This window comes from Lithobates pipiens, unplaced genomic scaffold (assembly GCF_037356315.1).
Source record: "Lithobates pipiens isolate NorthernLeopardFrog02 unplaced genomic scaffold, aLitPip1_a1.2 Scaffold_13, whole genome shotgun sequence".
Classification (NCBI taxonomy): Eukaryota; Metazoa; Chordata; class Amphibia; order Anura; family Ranidae; genus Lithobates; species Lithobates pipiens.
The window spans coordinates 112007210-112028487 of record NW_027507718.1 but is presented as its reverse complement, the minus strand read 5'-3'; the positions used below and the strand labels follow the sequence as shown (position 1 = coordinate 112028487).

Sequence of the window (21278 nt, the reverse complement as noted above, 5' to 3'; positions counted from 1 at the left end):
CAAGGCACGTAGAGATGTGCTATGTAAGAACTAGTTTACACTAACTTATGTACTTTCCCCTCTGCTTCCTTTGCAGCATAACATGTTTTTACCTCATCCCAAACCCAATTATAAAAAAGGTCTAAAAGACTGGCTAATGTACATGATCGCAAAATAGTGTGAATACATTATATATTCCAGCTGTGAAAAATATGTAGGACAGTGAAATAAAACCTCATTTGGACCATGTTTTCCAGCTGTGTCTAAACACTTTTTTTGTGGGTAGGGAATGCTTAAAAGACAGGTTCGCTGGATAACTAAACCTTCCCTAGTGGCATTAGGTAAACCATCTACTTCAGGTATATACTTGCCTCCTACAATGGTGGTGACCTTCCTGCACTGTTTACATGGCAGCTGGTACAAATCAAGTGTTGTATTTATCTTGATCTTGTCCTTTTTATCCACTTGCCACCCAGGTCAATAATGTAAAAATCATATATTTTTTTTTTTTACTAGAAAATTACATAGAACATTATGTATGGGGTTTTTTTTTTTTTTTAGCAAAGACCCTAGAGAATATAGTGGCGGTCGTTGCAACTTTTCATCTCGCACGGTATTTGCTCAGCAGTTTTATTTTTATTTTTTTGGGGGGGAAAAAAGACAGTTTTGTACTTAAAAAAAAAAAAAAAAAAAAGTAAAGTTAGCCCAATTTTTTTGCATAATGTGAAAGGTGAAGTTACACCGAGTAAATAGATATCCAACATTTTATGCTTCAAAATTGCACACGCTCGTGGATTGGCACCAAGCTTTGGTACTTAAAAATCCCCATAGGCGACGATTTTAATTTTTTTTAATGGTTACATGTTTTGAGTTACAGAGGAGGTCTAGGGCTAGAATTATTGCTCTCGCTCTAACGTTTTTTTTTTGATCACTTTTATTCCTATTACAAGGAATGTAAAGGTAAGCATCCAGGGCCGACTCACCGATGGAAGCGGTGAGACGGTAGAAGAACCGGAGTGCGGCAGGAGGGGGACATCCCCCTCTTGCCGCCCGTAAGAACAATCAAGCAGTGGAACAGCCTCTATGATCATTGTTATGGTGTAGGGAAACGCTGGCTGAAAAAGCTGATATCTGAATGATGCCTGTAGCTGCAGGCATCATTCAGATATACCCGCACAAAGTCAAGGATGTCATATGGCGGCCTGCGGGTGGGAAGTGGTTAAAGTAAACCCATTACAGGTTCTATTATACATTTTTGGACTTTTTTGCTGATTATGTCCAGTTTGAAAGATTTCCTTTTAAGTCGTGCCCTTTGAACACCACATAATTTGAGAGGAAATCTCCCAAAGGGAGGGATATGCCCTCCTGGGCATTTGTAAGTATCTCCATTGGAAAATATTCTCGATTTAACCCTTGTTCTGGAGATGACTCAAAATTTTGGATTTGTTCAGTCAAGGTGGAGATTAAACGGGGACAAAAAATGTATGTTTGTTTTTTTGTTTAAGAACTTTTGGCTTTAGATCAGTGGTTCTCAACCTGGGGTCTGGACCCCCTCGGGGGTCGAATGACGATTTGCCAGGGGTCACCGAATCCTGGGCTGTTCCTGAAGCCTGCACCGCTTTCGCAGCCGCCCAGAAGGGCTGTCCCTGTAGCCCATGGCCGCCCACTCAGCCTCTTCACAGCCACGGCATGGCTGGGGGGCAGAGACTAGAGGTCAGCTGACTGGTGAGGAATGTGAAGTGGGAGGGGCTGAAGGAGATCCCATCTCCTGATTTCAGCATAGGTGTCACTACTGCGAGACACCACAAAGTTGGAGACACAGTAACACTACCTGTAATGGGGGGAAAAAAAACGAGAAATTAGGAAAAAGAGAGATAAAAGGGAAAAATGAAAACAAAAAGAGTGGTACATCGCAAGTGTAAGGGACTCGGGGTTCGCTAAATGTCCGTTGGTTAGGGTTGTAAATTACTTGTCTTGCCTTGGGTGCTGACAACCCACGCTACGAAAATAATTTTACTGTTAGGGGTCCCCACAACTTGAGAAATTTTATCAAGGGGTCACGGCACTAGAAGTTTGAGAACCACTGGTCTAGATACATATTAAGCTAGGATTGATATTTTTACCAACATTTTAACCTTTCCACTAAAGTCTTGTGTTCAGGCTCTAAATGCTAATTTCATGAATAAAATATTTTAATGATCATATAAAAGTGGCTTCTAAATATTTGGTACTTTGCTTCTGCACATGAACAAATTATTCCTCTTTTCATGAGTGTCTGCTAAATGATGTTTTTCATACATTTTTAGATTCTACACTGAATTTGAGATCATTTTTGTTATCTCTATATTTCGAGTAGAACAGTATTGGTTTGTCAGCAGGGATGCTACATGTGTCAGTGCTTCAGTAGAGTACAATAGCATTCACAACAGGTTGAATTAGGGGTCAAGGGGTGCTGGCAAGTAGCATTCCTTAGATGATCCTTAGAATGTGCCAGGCAGTGTACTCGCGGTTTCACAGTGCTGAACAGGAAGTCTTATGTACCATGTCTCTTTTAGCATTCATTCCAAATGGCTGTGTGCTGGTACTTTACAAGTATCAGTTCAGAGAATTAAGCTTGTGTATAGTGAATTCTATTTGCAGTCTTTGCTAGGGAAGTTGATACAGAACATGTCTATAAAGTCGTCACCCATACAGTAATATTCTACTTTTATAAAATACAAGCTATGTATGTGATAATACACTGATTTTTTTTTTTTTTTAACACTTCAAGGTTTTTTTGTTCATGATAGAGAGTATGTTATGTTAATTACCAAGTAGACACAATGAAGATGGAAATATCGACTTCAGTATATACCCCGTATGCATAATAAAATATGGCACACTTGCCTTTTGGTGTGCCTCTACCAATGATGCAATGTCCCTGTTCCACTTAATTTTCTGGCTCTGCCATTGGGGGCAACACAAATTGTATAACTCCTGCGCATGTGCGCTGGACTTGTGCGAGCAACCCCCACCCCAAAACACCAACCTCCCCCCATGTTGAGGGCATGTGGCCTAGTATGGTTTGGGGGGGGCGCCCCATCGTCCCCACCCCCTTTCCTGACCTGCCGGGCTGCATGCTCCGGTAAGGGTCTGGTATGGATTTTGAGGGGGGGACACTATGCCGTTTTTTTAGGCGTTGTGGGTTCCCCTTAAAACCCATGCCAGACTTCGGTCTGGCATGGTCTTGGAGAGGGAACCCATGCTGTGTGTTTTTACTTTATTTTTATTTTTTTATTTGGTGTGGAGTTTCCCCTAAAGATTCATACTAGACACAAAGTGCCTGGCATTGTCGGGATCAAAGTTTGATCCCCATTCATTGAAGTCGGATGGATTCCAGACTTCAATTTGCAGGGCAAAGTAGTATCCAAAGTCGTACGACTGTTGTGTCGTACCAGTGTGAACCTGGCCTCAAGAAAAGGTTCCTGCGGTACTTTGGTCTGACTTTTGTCCGTTTTCAGCCCATCCAATATCTTTAAAGTCGGATCCTTGTCCTAACCATCTAACTTGTGACATCCGACATGATTACAACAGCAGGAAAAGGAATTTGTCACACTGGGATTATATTGTTTTGGTCAAAGAACAAGTCGGGCTATCTCAAAGTCAGAGCAAAATCGTATCCTGTTTATTCAAGTTGGATGGAAGTAGGACCGATGTCACAGGACAAAGTAGGATTACATTCGTACAGCAGTCATGTCTTACCAGTTTGAACCTGGCCTTAAGTCCACCCAATTCCTGTAGAGTTGCTGTTTATACTTTTCATGTAATTTGTTAACCAGCAGTCTTTGCTGTCCAGACCTCTCCTAATCACTGCTTGTCTGAAGAATGGCTAGATCTAAGAGACAGTAAAGGAAATAGGCTTTCTTTCTTCCCTTTGCCAACATTCAGTTTGAATCGAGAGGTTTTAATGAACGGCAGCCTGTATAATTATTTATGGTATTATATACCATTTCATTATTTATAACTCTTTTTATCTGTCTTTTCTAGCCACGACCGAACAATGCAAGATATTGTTTACAAACTGGTGCCGGGTCTTCAAGAAGGTAGGTTTATTCTGCAGTAAAAGGTGGTGGGACACTAGTTAAAAAAAATAGTCAAAGCAGGCAGAGAGAGGGGCATATTGTGATGTATTATACAGTTGGCACCATTCTCTTGAGTATGTAGCAAAACTGCTCTTTTCTATGTTTGCACATGGCCTTTCTTTTTGTTACCATGTATATGTGTGTGGTCTTTGTGGCTTTACCTTTCACAGGTTAACCTGTCACAAAACTATAGAGGCAGCTGATGTTGGATACAGATCTCTTGATACTTTTTTACACAATTGTATATCGCATTTAGGTGCTTGCACTTAAAGTGTATGTGCAACCAATTTTTCTTTTAGCTAGATTAGGAATAGAACCCCTGTCGCGTTTTAAGTGCTGTCGGTGCCCCAATAGGAAGTTCATCTTAGGTCATGGTCCTTCTAAACACAGAGAAACCCTTGCAATACCTCTCCAGTCTCAGGGAACCCCTGCTAAAAATTACTATATCTACAACTTATGATACATTGGTGTGATGCTCAGTGGGAAGAATGTCCCCTACACTTGTGGTAATTGGGAAGAATGACCTCCTTACAGATAGGTTTCCACTGACACTATTAATCTTTTTAGCTATGTTAGAGGCAGAAATTGCTCATTGAACCCGTAGTAATCTGTGGAGGAACCCTGGTTGAGAAAATTTGGTCTTGATCATTGTCACTAAAACAGAGATTGATAGGAAATCAGAAATGTGTCACTAGGAACAAAGAGTGAGGGTATATCTTCTAATGGGGACACCTGTTCTGGTTACAAGTATCTGAGAGAAATCCCTCTTACTTTGTTTTGGCTATAGGTACGCTTTAAAGAAGAACTCCAGCATTTCCTCCCCAAAACGACGAATGTATTGTGCATGTAAATTAGTGATGCTCCGAATTATCGTGTGACGAAAGTAGAGTTTTCAGCGTATTAAAAAAAAGTGCTGATAATGACTGCCAAAAACGCCCACCATTTTGCCACAATTTAACCACAATCTTTTACCTTGCTTATGGTCTGTTTTTCATAGGTTGTGTGACTCAATATGCATCAAAAACGCAACACGGGTACATCTTTTATGCTTCCTTGCTGTATTTACAGGCATTTCCATGGGGAGGTGCGTTTTTGGTGCCAATTTTTTAACTGACCAATAATGCAGCAACCATCTTTTTTAACATCACTTCAAAAGGTGTCGATAACAGCCGAAATAAATTCTTATTCTATTATTCATGATATTAATTAAAAAGTCAAATATAATACAATTATTTATAAAATTTATTTTAAAAACCGTCAATTTCAGTTTCGGCCAAGTGCATTCTGAATTTTCAGTTTTGGCCAGGTGCATTCTGATTTTCGGTGCACCACTAATGTAAATGAATTACAATACCACAGGTATTTTGTGTGTAACTTGCCACCTTTAGCTGTATATAGTAGATTTCTGTGTCTGTGATGTCGTTCCTCCTGGCTGAATTTCAAAGTTCCCTGACTTCCTGTATCCTTTTACCAGCCCTGATACTAAATGTGCCATGATCCTTTGAGCATCTGTAGTTTCAGGGAGGACAATGGGACTCACTTGTACCAGTTCTGAGGGTTGATGTGGGTGGGTCCTAGGGTTACTGTGGGTGTATCTGGGACTTCATGTGGGTGGCGAACGATGTAAATGTCATACCTCCTTCTGTGTCATTCCTGTCTTGCAGGATACCAAAGAATAATGGCTTACTGCAAGACTACAGAGCAAGAGCTCTGGGAGGTTATTATGAAGGGGTTTCCTTAACCATTGCTAACCTGCCACCGCAGTTATACTGCGGCAGGGTGGCTTTATTGCACGGATCGCTGTGCCAGTACAGTGCTTTGCATAATAGTGGTCACCCACGCCGATGCACGTGGCTGGGGGCGTGATGTCCACCGGCCACCCGCGATGGCACTACAGAGAAGCAGAACAATGTAAACAAAGCAGATCCCCGTTCTGTCAGGGGAGTACAATGTGGTCATCTGTTCCTAGTCAGTCTACTCCCCCCACAGTTAGGAACACTTCCCTAGGACACACTTAACCCCTTGATCGCCCCTTAGTGTTCCTTGCCAGAAAATAAGAACATCATTTATTTATTTTTTTTACGAATTCCACATTTTCGATTTACGAATTTTCGAATTTCCAAAAACAAAAAACCGATTGAAATGAAAACGAATAAATTTTTCAGCAGTGCACATGTCTAGATTGCTGTAATGTCACTGACCCCAAAATAAATGTGTCCAATCTGTCCGCCGCGGTCCTGCTAAAAATCACTGATCACTACCATTACTATTTAAAAAAAATATATATTAAAAATGCCATAAATCTATCCCCTATTTTGTAGACACTATAACTTTTGTGCAAACCAAACGATATACGTTATTACGATTTTTTTTATTTTTTACCAAAAATATGTGGCATTTAAAGCGATGCAGTGCAGTAAAAATGGCCTGGTCATTAAGGGAGTAAATCCTTCCGGGACTGAAGTGGTTAATATGTAAATGAATCCATTCACAGAGAGCGGGCCTCTGGGAGGGTGGGGTCTGAGGCGTGGAACTCTCTCTGTTCACACTGGTTGGCATATTTAACTGGGCAGGATTGTATTCTAATTGTGATCCATTCAATCCTGCCCAGCAGCAGCACCGCTAACTTTCAGGACAGGCTGTGTATTAAGGCGTTTCCGTCTTGAATAATGCTGTGATCTGTGAGGAGGGACTTGGGAGGTTTGGACTGTTTTTGTAGTTGTGACTGGGCAGGATTGTATACTAATTAGGATGTATTATGCATTTTCCAGCACACCTCTCTTTAACATGCATCAGCATATCTAGGCAATATGCAGAAGGAGAGGAGCTAGGTGTGATTGGGTGAGGCCAACCCCCTAATAGACAAGCAAATGGCTGGGCTAAGGCCCCATTCACACCTGAGCACGTAGCGTTTTCAGGCAGAAAGTCTCGCTATTTTGCAGCAATTTTTGCATTTTTACTGCGATTATGTATAGGTCAAAAGGTCACCAATGTAAAAAGCAGAAAAACACTCAAATCTGCCTTAAAAAAAAAGTTCCAGAACTTGTTTGAGCTTCAGGCATTTTGGAGCTTCTGGCTTCAGGTGTTTTGGAGTGGATATGTGAACCATCTCCATAGAGAATAATAGATTTTTTTTTTTCCCCCCTCCAGCGTTTTGTAGCTTCAAGCTACAAAACGCTCAGGTGTGAATGGGGCCTTACAGGGAGAACCGTGATTTGCTGATGCCTACAATGCAGCATCTCCAGGTCACACTGTAATCTGAACAGACACACTGAAAATGACTGGGATAAGCTCAGTCAATTTTGGATTCAGTGCAGCCTACAGTTAAATTAGAACTGAACTCAAAACTTGCAGATTTGCTATGTTACATGGACAAATTTAGACATGTTAATGGTGTCTAAGCAGTATCCTGAACAATGTACCGTGTCTGGAATACCTCCTGATACATAACTAAATTTTTCCTGGTATGTGACTTTGCCTCGGCACCCCTATCTATAACTATATATCTGCAGTGTGAAATCCAAGGCACTGCAGCCTCTGACACTGCTGTTATGAGATTTGAAGTGGGATTTGCCAATGTCACTGTTATGCTGCTCCATGTTTTTGCAGAGGAGGCAAAAACTCTGCCTCTATCAATATGACATAGACACAGTGCAGAAGAAGGCATGGCAAATCCATAATCAAGAAAGATCACCTGCATAGAGACCAAATGTGATATTGGTGACTATTTCTTTGCACTCTCTTTTTTTGGGAACAGCATCTAGCCTATACTTCCTTTTTCACACCACTAATCTTAAATGAATATCTGGCTCCGCTAAAGCAACCAGTTGGGCATATTCTAAAAGGGAAGGACTGTATAACTGTATAAAGGGCAGCATAGGGTAGCCCGGAAATGAAAGTCTGTTATAATCAATATTAATATAGACAGCTTTTTCTAGACTCTTCAGAGAGACTCTACAGTACTACGTTTTGAAATGTTTTTTTAAATGTTTAGCATATTTTGTCAAATGTACCTAGGCACCATGTGTTGCTTCTTATGAATATATGTAGAATTATATTCAACTTTTATGGCCTCATACCTTTTGAACATTCATTTAAGTTCTTGCTTTTATCTTTATATTATTTTTTTATTTTATTTTTTTTAGCGGAAATCCGAAAACAAAGAGAATTTTATCACAAGCTTGGAATGGAAGTGCCTGGTGACATCAAAGGAGAGACTTGTACAATTAAACCGAGTGTAGAAGCCGTTAGGAATGGTGAGATTTTAAATTGTACTGTCTGTTATTCCTTATATCTACTTATATCTAGCATGGATTATTGTGATTATGGTATACAAATGGTTAATGTAAATCATCTGTTGTTTTGAGTGTCTTTGCCCTAAGATTGTTGCATTGCAAAGCTCTATGTATGAGACACAGCCACATACTTAAAACCACTTTTTTTTTTTTTTTAAACCCTGAAAGAAAATGGCATAATGTGCTCATTTTGAAGTTCTCCAGTGGCTCGCTGTCACCACTGACAGGGCTTCCATCTTCACCCGGTCTTGATTCTGGGTTTGCATCCTCTGGCCATCTGATTGGGTGCTCCGCGATGAAGTCACTGACTGGTACAGAGCTCTGAAGGAGCGCATGTGTTGGTGACATCACCGGGTGCAAGCAGTGTGAATATCTCCTAAACAGTGCAAGTTTAGGAGATATGCACTGTACCTACAGGTAAGCCTTATTTATAGGCTTACCTGAAGGTACAAGTGAAAAAAGAAAAAAAGGTTACTTCCACTTTAACTGAAACATTAGGTTTTCCCAGGCAGACAAACCCCAAATTTCTAGTTGTTAGCTATTCAAACAACCAAGCTCCCCAATCATGAGTGTGCGTTAAGTTTCTGCCATGTTTGGTTCCCCTTGTAGTCAGCTTATTTTTAAATTGTGTGGTCTTTAGTCCTAGTGCAGACTTACAAAAATATACAAAATTAAATTGTAGGTGAAACAAAGGCAGAAGATACTTCAAATAAAGAATCAACAGAAGAAAAACAAGAAGAAGACCACGACTACCACAGGAGTGATGAGCAGGTAATCCCACCCCCCCCCCCCTTTTTTTTTTTCAGAGGCCAGACTGCACCTTCTCTGGTCTAGTGAGGGGCGAATATGCGTATTTAGTAGGATCGAAACATTGATCTCTCATTTAAAAAAACACACACACACATATATATTTTTGGTAGAGGACTTTCTCCCTGGGCAATGGTGACTTTGGGAATTTGTGAATGGTAATGGGAAGAAGCAATATTGCCTAGCAGCATCTCCAAGTAAAAATAGCAAAGAGAAAGCTATGCAGTGTAATAATCTTGCATCAATTGCATTCTTTCTTTTTTATGCAGCAAAACATTGTGTAACAATTAGATCTTGAGAGTAAAAATATGGTATTGTTAGTAAATCTTAGAATCACTAGGCTTGCTCTGCCTTATCTCTTTGCCAATGTATTCAGTTTATACTGACAAGTGATCTAATAATGGCTATTAGGATGAAAAGCAGGGCCTGTGTATAATGAGCTTGGAGGGGAACACAATGCAGGTTGACATTTGTGTGACCTATGTATTTGTTCATGTTTTGCATTTCATTCAGCAGCTTTCTATATATAGCCGCTACTTGGAGGTAAAGATGTAATTTATTAGAGACATTGATTGCACAAAGGACAAGTTTGTATCTTTTGGCCATAATGCATTGGTACCATGCTACCAAGTGTTCCTTTTCCATATATTTAATTTGTCTACTTGTTTGAAGGAAGCTTGGCTTGGATGCAATAGCCTCAGAGATGTGGACAGACATTTTCTCTTTAAATGTTTCTAAGCTTAGAGCAAATTTGTGCTTGCAAGCTGCAGTTACTCCGAGATACATTATCTCTTTCTAAAGCCCAACAGTACATAAACTTTTGCTTGTCTCGAAGTAGCACAAAAACAAAATCTTGTCTAGAAAGGTATTATATTAAGTAGTGTGTTTTCTGTGCTTTATTTCCTCTCTAAAGGTCAGTATATGCTTAGAATGCAATAGCAGTAAGTTGCGTGGACTCAAGCGAAAATGGATACGCTGTTCAGCTCAAGCAACAGTTTTGCATCTAAAAAAGTTCATAGCCAAAAAGCTAAATTTGTCATCATTCAATGAGGTAAGGCATTCAAAAGTGAAAGTTGGAGTGTGTATTTTTTTAAAAATGTTATGGTTTGTATAATTTATATATTTACAGTTCACATCATTATTTTGTTTAAATATTAGCATCACCGCACATAAAAAAATAAAAAAATGTTATATAAATGTTTTTCTATTTCCTTTTATTTTTCTACATTTCCCATTAAAGGAAACCAGTACTGAGAGCAATATATAGCCATTAATGACCTCTTCTGAAATTCTCTAACTTTAATGAGGAAGTTTTAATCTACTTATATTTTGCCTTCCCCAGTCAACACATTAAATAGCTGACGGCATTGATCTTTCGGGAAAAACTTGACACACTGGTTGTTCGTTAGACCAACTTGTATATAACCAGCTCTCTTCTGAACTGACCAAATTTCGATCTATGTATGCCCGCCATTAGCTATGCAAATATCATACTACCTTGATTTTAAGATGGGTGTTGTATTTGCATGCAAACTGCCCTGGGTAATGTCCACATGTGATCCTCCATGCATGAAATTCAATAAATGAAATGGGTGGGCCAGGAACGCTGGCGTCCTCCATCCAGGAAACAGACCAGGCTCTGTTGGACTTGCTACAACTTCTAATGCACACTGTGTGATGCTTGAATACCCTTAAAGTTCATTGACGTTTATTTCAAAGAAAAGAAAATCTACCTATTGAGAGACATGGAGGAGGTTCATTTGTTTTGGGGCTGCGACTGGCATGGAGTGCCTTGAATTTGTGAAGGGTACAATGAAGTCAATTTATCAAGCAGTTCTGGAGCAAAGGGTACTGCCCATTGATGGAAAACTCTGTCCCAGTCACAGGTCCTCCAGCAGGGTAATGACCCAAAAAAACACAGCTAAAAGCACGCAAGAATGGCTAAGAAACAAAACCCTGGCATGTTCTAAAGTGGCCTTCTTTGACCCCTTTTCTGAATCCTATTGGACATCTATGGAAAGAGCTAAAATATGGAGTCTTTTGAAGGCCCCCTTCAGACCTGAGATGGCTGCAGCAGTTCACTGAGGAAGAGTACCCCAAACTACTTGTTAGCAGGTGTAGGAATCACATTGAGAACTATAAAAATTGTTTTGATTGCCTCTAAAGGTTGTTGAACAAAATGTTAAATTAAGGGTCCCATCATTTTTGTCCATGCCATTTTCATTTGCTTTTATTCATTATAATCTTTATATAATTTTTTTTATGAAATGTGGACTTAACAAGGATGCATGCCATTTACTTTTGTCCGTTTTAAGGGTATTTCAGAGAAAATTAAGTTTTTTTTTGTGGGTAGCAACAAATGTATGTCTGTATTTCATTAGTGACAGGTTTTCATATGGAACGTGGGAGTTTAATCCTTGCATTTATATTTTTTAGTTGGACATTTTATGCAATGAAGAAATTCTGGGCAAGGATCACACGCTTAAATTTGTTGTTGTTACAAGATGGAGATTTAAGGTATATCTTATGTTTGTGTTCTGATCTATACTTCATGTTGATATTTAATATATAATTATATACGTGTTATAGCAACACACAGTATTGTGAATATACTTTTTATAGCAACACACAATACTGTGATAGGCCAGGAAAAAAAACTTTTAAAAATAGGTAAATAAGTTTAGAAATAAGATATGAAAAAGTGGGGAAAAGTGGAAAAACATACTCTTCACATCTTACTAGAATTGTATAGGGTGTCATAGCGGAGTAGGTGCGAACAAGGGGTAAATGATCTGTTACTATGATGCAGAGAAAGTATTCTTTTCTTTTGCAGTTGACTGGTTACTTTGCCACTGCAAAGAAGGCAGAAAAAAAAACTCTGGGAGACCCCCTCTATCATGCACATGGAAGAATGGGATAGAATTGTTGCTTGAAGCTGTTCTACAGAGTGAAGTTTCCGAAAACCTCCCAATGGGATGGTTTAGGAAATCCTATTGCTAAACCATTTTAACAACAATTTTTCTATAGGATATGTTCCTATAACCTATTTTATGAACTTTTGTACCGGTCAAAGCCTTCCATGTGTAGACATCCAGAAGTCCCGAGGGCTAGCCTCTATCTTGGATGTGATGACAGCAGCCCCAACAGACTCTGAGTTGTCACTCAAGTGACACCCTATAATATTCCCCTTCGCGCCTTCCCTGGCTGCTAGGTAAAAGATTATGTAGGACGGTGAGGGGGAAGGGTGGAGAAGTTTAGCCCAGCGCAGAAAGCAATTGGATTCTTCCAGAAGGGAACAAAAGGGCGTACAAAAAATAAGGGGGCTTTGTTACCAAATTGACTTTATCAATTATAATTTGTGCTGGTGCCTTGGATTGTCATGCCTTCATCCCTTATTTGCATATTAAAAACTAGAAACCTTTTCCATGGGACTTTAAATGAGGTACAACATTTGCATGAATATACATGAAATGTAGCAATAGATGAAAATCTTGTACATGAATGAAAACATCAAGATGATTTGCCCACCGTGTATTGGCATACAATCAACATAATATTCATATAATGATATATATATACAAAATCCCACTCTTCCAAATCTTTAACATATGATGAGTACATCCTTTAGCTCAATGCATTTGTGACAATCTCACTTCTAAAGGAGCAGATGCCCATTGAAAAATCTGCAAATCAAAACAAAAAAAAAAGATTCATTTAGTACGTTCAAAAGTTCCCTCAAAACAGGGGAAGGGTGGAGATGTTATGATATTTATGCATATAGATGTTCATTAATTATCATATCTTCACCCTTCCCCTGTTTTGAGGGAACTTTTGAACATACTATACGAAGCTGTTTTTTGATCTGCAAATTTTACAATAAGCATCTACTCCTGAAGAAGTGAGATTGTCACGAAACACGTTGAGCTAAAGGACTTACCCATCATTATGTTAAATATTTGAATGCATCATTATATGCATATTGTATGCCAATGCATGGTGGTGTTTACAAATCGGCTTTCTGTTTTTTTTTTCATGTACACGATTTTCATCTATTGCTTACTAAATATTTTTATGCAAATGTTGTACCTCATTTTAAAATCCCATGGAAAATATTTCTAGTTCTTTTTTAATAGATTGACTAGTCGTTTTTTCTAGCAAGTTTAAAGGTCCTTTATTACTGAATATAAAAACTAGTTGTAGAAAGAAAAAACAATGCAACTAAGTATTTTCTAAACCCCCCCCCAAAAAGTTTTTGACATGGTCTTTTTAAAGTGGAACTGTAGCATGAGTGAAATAATAATAATAGTGTGTGTGTGTGTGTGTGTGTGTGTGTGTATATATCTATCTATCGAAATCTGTGCACTCACACACTCTCTGTTATGTAGAGTAATTGAGAGGCTGAGGTATGATGGAAAGAGCTTTTTACAGAAAGTTCATATGGTCAGTTTGAATTGGCTAGATTTGTGACAAGTTTACTTTTTAACCACTTCAATACCAGGCACTTAAACACCTTCCTGCCCAGACCAATTTTGAGCTTTCAGCGCTGTCGCAATTTGAATGAAAATTTTTATAATTTTTTTCCCACAAATAGAGCTTTCTTTTGGTGGTATTTGATCACCTCTACGGTTTTTATTTTTTGTGCTACAAATAAAAAAATACCGAAAATTTTGAAAAAAAAATGTTTTTTTTTTGTTTCAGTTTCAAAACTTTGTAAATAAGTACGTTTTCTCCTTCACTGATGGGCACTGATGGGGCTACACTGATGGGCACTGATAAGGCGGCACTGATGGGCACCAATGATGTGGCACCAATGAAGTGGCACTGATGAGGTGGCATTGATGGACACTGATAGGGGGCACTGACAGGCGGCACTGATGGGCGACACAGATGGGCACTGATGGGCGACACAGATGGGCACTGATGGGCGACACAGATGGGCAGTGATGGGCGACACAGATGGGCACTGATGGGCGACACAAATTGACACTGATAGCTTGCACGGATTGGCATGGATGGGTGGCACAGATGGGCATGGATAGGCGGCACAGATGGGCATGTGTGGGCACTGATAGGCGGCACAGGTGGGCACTGATAGGCGGCACAGGTGGGCACTCATAGGCGGCATTGTATTGTTATACTTTACTAATGGATGCCAATCAGTGCCAAACAATAATGCATGCCAATCAGTGATGCCCATTGTGGGCACTGATTGGCATCCATTATGGGCACTGATTGGCATCCATTGTGGCACTGACTGGCATCCCTGGTGGTCTAGGGAGGATTACCTTTTGTTGGGCATCCCTGGTGGTCTGGTGGAATCCCTGGTGATCCAGTGTGGGCATCCTCGGGGGGCTGTGTGATAATCGATCAGCACAGACCGCCCCGTCAGAGGAGCAGCCGATCGGCTCTCCTCTACTCGCGTCTGACAGATGCGAGTGAGGAAAAGCCGATCGCCGGCTCTTCCTATTTACACTGATCAGCCGTGATTGGACACGGCTGATCACGTGGTAATGAGTCTCCGTCGGAGACTCTTTACCGAGATCGTAGTTGCCGGGTGTCAGACTGACACCCCGCAACAACGATCGCCGCACTGCGCGCCCCCGGGGCTCATAATCCTGATCACGTCATATGACGTCCGATCAGGATTATGCAACCACTTTGCCACCGTCAATTCCCAATAGGGCGGGTGGCAAGTGGTTAAACCCTAGTAAGTACCAGACTATGTAACACTGTTATTATTGAAAGTTTGTGTGTGTGTGTGTGTATATATATATATATATATATATGTGTATAAGTAACACAGCTCTGACCTTCTCAAGTCCGTGGCTTTCTTTTTCATTCTGTAGCTAAAAACTTTCTCAACACGGCCCTTGCCTGTGCAGTTAGCCTTCTCAAATGTCACTGTGTAATGTGGGTTAGTGTACCTTTACTAAAAGTATACTGTTACCTTAACCAAAAAAAAAAATTGTATTAGTGTTTTAACGTCTGTTCATCAATCTAGATTTAACTATTTTACTTTGATTCCAGAAAGCACCACTCCTCCTGCATTACAGACCGAAAATGGACTTGCTGTAACAGAACTTAAGTGTCCTCTCTGGACAGAGTTTTTGCAGAGACTATCACGGGGGGCACCTCCATAGTGCACCACATTGCTCACAACGTGACCTGAACCAGTGGACTCAAGCCAGAAGATTGTAGCGCTCTCACAGGAGAATCTCTTCACTTTCACAACAATTACCAGAGTCCCTGACAGGAGAATATTTCTACTTTTTCTACAAGAGATAATTTTTCACAACTCAAGGCAGTACCAGCATGACTTTTACAAATCTCCAAAACTTTTCATGGATGTTCATGTATTTGCTGCAAACTACATCCCAGTTGGTTTTTTGAGATGTGTTAATCTTCATATATATAAATAAATATATATCTATATATCTAATAGATAAGAAAAAAAGATTGACACCAAATTACCTTAGGTTGCTTTTTAATTGTGAAAAGGTTTTATAAATCATTTACAATTAAAGCCCACTTTCAAGTTTATTTTGTAGGTTAAAAAATAAACAGTCTGTTTAGGCTTATAGCCCAGGACCGTACTCTGAGCCAAAATATCAACACGTTAAAAGGAAGGATAGATGGGATTGTGATTGTGCTATTCTCGGAGTTCATTGATAGGGAGGTCTTCTGGAGATGAGATTCTGTTTGGCAAATGATCAGAGATGCCTAGTATGCAGTGCCCAGGGGTTATAATTTCTTATGGTTATGTGCCATGGTGCTCTTTTGGCCTTTTGCTGCAATGGCAACACAACCCATTTACATTTATAATTTTGTTTTCTTGGACTAAGGTCATAAAGGGTGCAGTCAAGGTTAATGCTAATTTTTCGGTTGTGAAATAGATCAGTTTGGTTACAGAAATATTTATTCCAGGCCATTCTTGCTATATTCTCTCTTTACCGTATGATCACTGTTGGAAGTTTTGCCATCTTTATTATTCTTGGTGCTAAGCTCATCTTTTACAACTTGTTTTTCGCTCATTATGGCTGGACATATGAGATTTGTGCACATCTGCTATTGGTTGCATCCTAGATGGGAATGTATTATAGTAAATTGATACTCTCCCTGGGATACCAGAGCAAAAAAAGGGTTGATCTGGATTCTTGAGAAATGGCAAACCCTCCTAAGTGCTCAAGGAACAGCATAAATATTTGAAAATATCTGGGAGAAAAATGTATACTGCTGTATTCCGCCAGTGGCTTTCTCTCTTTTTGTGTGGCTGAAAAAGATCTTTATTTTAGGTCAATGAAAGATCCTTTATTTGACCATTCCTCAAATGACTACAAAGCACCACTTCTGTTATGATGCAGATTTTAGTATTACTGTAAAAAAGGTAATTGAGGCAGTTTGGTTCTTTGGGTAACATTTCTAGCAGCTTTGGGACATTGGCCAATGGAAGCTTTCCATTCTTCTAGATTTTATTTCTTCTATATTGTTGGTTGATCTTTATTGGTGAAGGTCATCACACACAACACTTGACTGAGTGGATGGAAAACCAGTCCACATGTGGCCACAATTTGAACTCGTATAGGGAAACAGGTTGTTTGCACACGCCTTAAATCGGTCACTTTGATCTGAATAGTGAAAACCTAAGATGCATTAACTATGCACACTAAAATTTCAGGTCTCTACTGCAGTAAAAAAAGGTTAAGTTGAACCATGAAAGGAAAGAAGATGAACTGAGATAATACTATCCTTGATCAGCTATCTAATCGATCACTTGAATATGATATGGTGCTACACTAATCTGTTTGCTGCTGACAGTAAACGCTATATTCTGTTCAGCTTCAGGCTAGCTTATGGTGTCTATCCCTATTTATCTTTGTAACTAAGAGTATTGTGTTAACAAAAAGGCATGATCTATCTATACACTGTACAACTCTGCCTTTGACAGTGTGTTAACAACCTCGGCATAAGAGCCTTTTTTCTTTCTTTTTTTTTTTGAATATCATGACACAGTTTCCATGCAATTCAGTTCCCTTTTATAATATGTGGGGAGCAAGAACAATAAACGTGTTGCACTGCTAAGGCTAATGTTCTACAGATAGAATACATGAAGGAGGTGTAAAGGAGTAAAGGAAGCCTCTGTGAGGTACAATGTAGAGTTGCGCCTGGAGCTAAAATTTAAATGTTACATTTGAGAATGGGCAAGGAAGCACTTTTTTATTTTGTCGGATTTGATGTGACACATCTGTGCTGTTCTCATGAGCCACACTCGGCCTATTGTGTCTGGAGCATATTTTGAAGGTGGAGACTTTTGTGTTTTCAGTGAACAGGGTTGGAAGAACTTTATTCACTGTGTAATGTCTGCGAAAAGAATAATTATATGTCTTTGTTGTATCCTGCAACAGCAAGACCAGAGATAGCCAGGTTTTGTTTAATATAGTTCTTATTGAAATAGAAAAACTCTGACAGAATATATGATAAATTTAACATGGATCAGTGGGGTTTAAAAGAAAATAACTTTATAAAATTATTTATTCTATTTTAAGCTTTCTATATTATTTTACCATTTGAAAATGTTTAAGTGACCAGCTTTATTTACGGGCATATAAATTTGTAAAGTGTTTAACAAGCTTCATTATTTTTCACTTAATGGAGAACCCCACCCAAAACTGTTCAATTTGTTTAAGATGGAGGATGACTAACGCACTGATGTTGAAAATTTTGCTTGCATACTCTGTGCTTTGATATAACCTGAAGGCTGCAAAAACGCCCCTCCTGAAAATGCTTTTTGCCTGGCTTTTACAGTGACTCACTTTCGTCAGTATGCATATAAGAACTTAAAGTAATTGTAAAGTCATTTTTTTTGTTAACAGGCTTATACCGACCTGCTCTGTGGAATGGAATTGCACAGATTGGCCCCCAACCTCCTTTTTTCAGGTCCCCCGCTGGCACGCCTGTCTCCTTCTCTTCTGTGAGTGCTCCTCAAGCAAGCCACTTGCTATGGGGGCATTTGTGTGGGCTCGACCCTGAGCCATGCTGCCTGCGTCCGTTTAACCCACCCTGCTCTCTCGTCACAGTATTTGACTGACCACAGTGGGAGCCTATGGTTCCCTCTGCTCAAGTCTGTGAGAGCAGAGAGGGAGGACAGAGCCGCTACAAAGGACAAAGAGCTGTATTGAGTTAGAACTCAGGGAAGTATAATGGGGATGAGAGGGCTATAATGCATTTTTTGTCTTTAATGCAGGGAATGCAAAGGTAAAAAAAAATGTTTAGGCTTCAGAACCACTTTAACAACAGTTTTCTGATTTGTTTGCTTGCCCTTGGTCGATGACACAAAAGATATTGATGTCAGTGGGTCAGCATAAGAACCGGGTAGCAATTTATAGGAAGTTGGTATTTGCAGCCCTGGTTTTATCTTGTGACAGATTTCCTTTTAAAAACCAAATCGCTAATGTTCTTTCTTGTGTTTTGCGACCTATGCATGGTAAAATGTACCCAATATTCGTTTTAAATCTTCTAAGCTGGAAACGGAAGTGAAATGTAGATGCTTAGAGCTACCTAAGAGCCTTAAAGCTCAGGGTGCTCATTCTGCAAATCTTGAGCCTACAGAGCAGTAAATCTGGCTCTGGTATTTAAGGAGGTGTTAGTGGGTGGGTCAGCGTTGAGATTTTGAACCTAAATGCTGATATTTGCAGATGGAGATCATTGTGTTTTGGTGCAAGTCGGAAATCTTCTTGAACACAACTAAAAGTAGGTTTGCATACCTCTAGGTATTGCATTTCACATCTGTCACCAGTATAGCAATTCATATTTTTTCTTAACCTCTGAAAGTGATTGTAAAGGCAAAAGGTTTTTTTTATCTTAATGCATTCTATGCATTAGGATAAAAAGCCTTCTGTGTGCAGCAGCCCCCCATAATAATACTTACCTGAGCCCCATCTAGATCCAATGATGTTGCATGAGAGACTCGCTGGCCTGGACTCTACCTCCTGATTGGTTGAGACAGCAACGGCACTCCACTGGCTCCTGCTGCTGTTAAAGTCAGTAAGCCAATGAGGAGAGGGGTGGGGCCAGGCTGTGGCTCTGTGTCTGAATGGACACACAGAGCAGGGGCTCGTGTACCCCCATAGCAAGCTACTTGCTGTGGGGGCACTCAGCAGGGGGGAGACAGAAGCACCGAAGAGGGACCCAAGTAGAGGAGGATCTGGGCTGCTCTGTGCAAAACCACTACACAAGGCAAGTAAGTATAACATATTTGTTATTTTCAAATGAAAAAAATAAGACCTTAGTATTGCTTTTAGGGGTAGGAGCCATTGAGCAATCTTTCTAAACACTATTGGGCACGGCAGCAAGTTTGTAATCTCAATGGAGGAATGTCAGTATTCTGACTCTACACTGTGACCTATAAGTAAGATAATCTCCCCAGAGCAGGCGATCATCTTTCATACAAAATCAAATTAAATGTTTTCGGTGGACTTCTCATTTAAGTGAAAGGAAAGCATCAGGAATGCAGTTGTGCAATAGATTTACAATGTGCTTTGTTTAAGTAAATGTACATCTTCAGTGCTCTAAAAACTCTAATTACAGAATATCGACAAACTTTTCTTTTTTTTTTTCTTCTTTTTTTTCTACTATACATTACAAACCAGCATTTTTTTTTCTAGTACAGTATATGTTTACTCCAGTGCTATAAAATGAAATATATTTTAACTCTATGCATCAAGTGTAAGCTATACAACCACATAGTTTTGCATTATGTTTATCAGGTTCTTGAATATTTGATATTTGGATCAATTTGATATTCTGAAGTATACATAAAATGGTGCTATTTTCAAAGCTGTCATTTTGTTGTTCTCATAGAGATCACTTTTTTTTTCTTGATGTCCATTGGCATATTGCATCCTTACTAAAATAGATCAACAGAGTTCATATTAAAAAGTCTTTTTTAACTTTTCTATGGTATAAAGAGCAAATTGTTGATTGTTCTTAAACAGTTTGCTAGTTATTTTTACTCTGCCTTTTTACAATGCTGTGCAAGGTTATAGATTTGGACTGTTAAATAGAAGAAGCTTTCAGGTACAGTTCTCAATATACAGCTTTTGCTAACAGTCAACCTTCTACACTTATGAAATATTAAATATTCATTGGTTGCCTATGTAAATGGAACATCACATTTCCATTTTTTTTTTCCTCCGTTATTATTTCATTGTAATAATTTACTTTTTTTTCTTACAGTATACAGAAAAGTATGTATTCAAATGATAATTACTGTTTCTAGTATTTTTAAAGCCTGAAGAAATTCATGTACTTAAATAAACCTAAAACTATGGGCAGTTAATAATTTTGTCTCTTTAAAGTTTACATTTTTAAATTTGTGTTACTGTCTAAACATTGCATCATTTTTTTCCCCATGATGACTGATGGGTGAGGTTATATTGCTCAATGTTTGATTTATAACCGTGAAGCTTGTATTCTGTGTTTTGCCAATAAATATTATATGCTTGTAATAAAAGCAACAAAAACAGTAAAAATGATGGTTGGTTGTTGTGATAATTGTTTATTAAACAAAATACTTTGTGTGGGTATCAAAACCTAACCTAATAAAATCCAAGAAAAAAGTAATCAACCATCACTTCCCTAAAGCCAATAACAAATATGTCATATTTTTCAGTTCTTGTATGTAGTACATGCATTTGTTTTTTTTTTCTTTATTCGGGTATTTTTCACCTATCATTTTCACCTGGTGATCCTGCCAGTAACACACTCCCTGTCCTAAATTAACAAAGCTTATTGACGGTCCTGTATCTATGGAGCAGCAGCCTTTTCACCCAAGGACAGAAAGTGTGGTGGGATTACAGACCCCCCCCCCCCAATAACCTAAATTTTCTTTATCAAGGAACCTACATCACAAATGAATATGCTACCAAAATGAGTGTGTGTTGTAAATTGCCTCCAGAATTGTTTGTGTCTTCTTGCTAGAGGCTATACTGAAGCCCAGAGCCCCTGAGCGGCAGTAAATCTTTAGGCTGTCAGCAGATTGGCCTTTACAAATTGCGTAAAGTGCCTTAAAGTGGAGAGC

The 21278-nt window shown here is 39.2% G+C and overlaps 1 protein-coding gene across 1 annotated transcript in view; it reads left to right on the top strand.

The window, feature by feature from the left end:
* Positions 1–20733, top strand: part of PCGF3 (polycomb group ring finger 3) — a 155665-nt gene extending 134932 nt beyond the window's left edge. Inside the window, exons 4-9 of the mRNA XM_077475394.1 lie at positions 4006–4061; positions 8246–8356; positions 9078–9166; positions 10116–10253; positions 11639–11719; positions 15230–20733. Of these exons, the coding sequence (XP_077331520.1) occupies positions 4006–4061; positions 8246–8356; positions 9078–9166; positions 10116–10253; positions 11639–11719; positions 15230–15277 (523 nt within the window). The 3' untranslated portion in view covers positions 15278–20733. The remainder of the gene's footprint in view (positions 1–4005; positions 4062–8245; positions 8357–9077; positions 9167–10115; positions 10254–11638; positions 11720–15229) is intronic.
* The last annotated feature ends 545 nt before the right edge of the window (positions 20734–21278 follow it).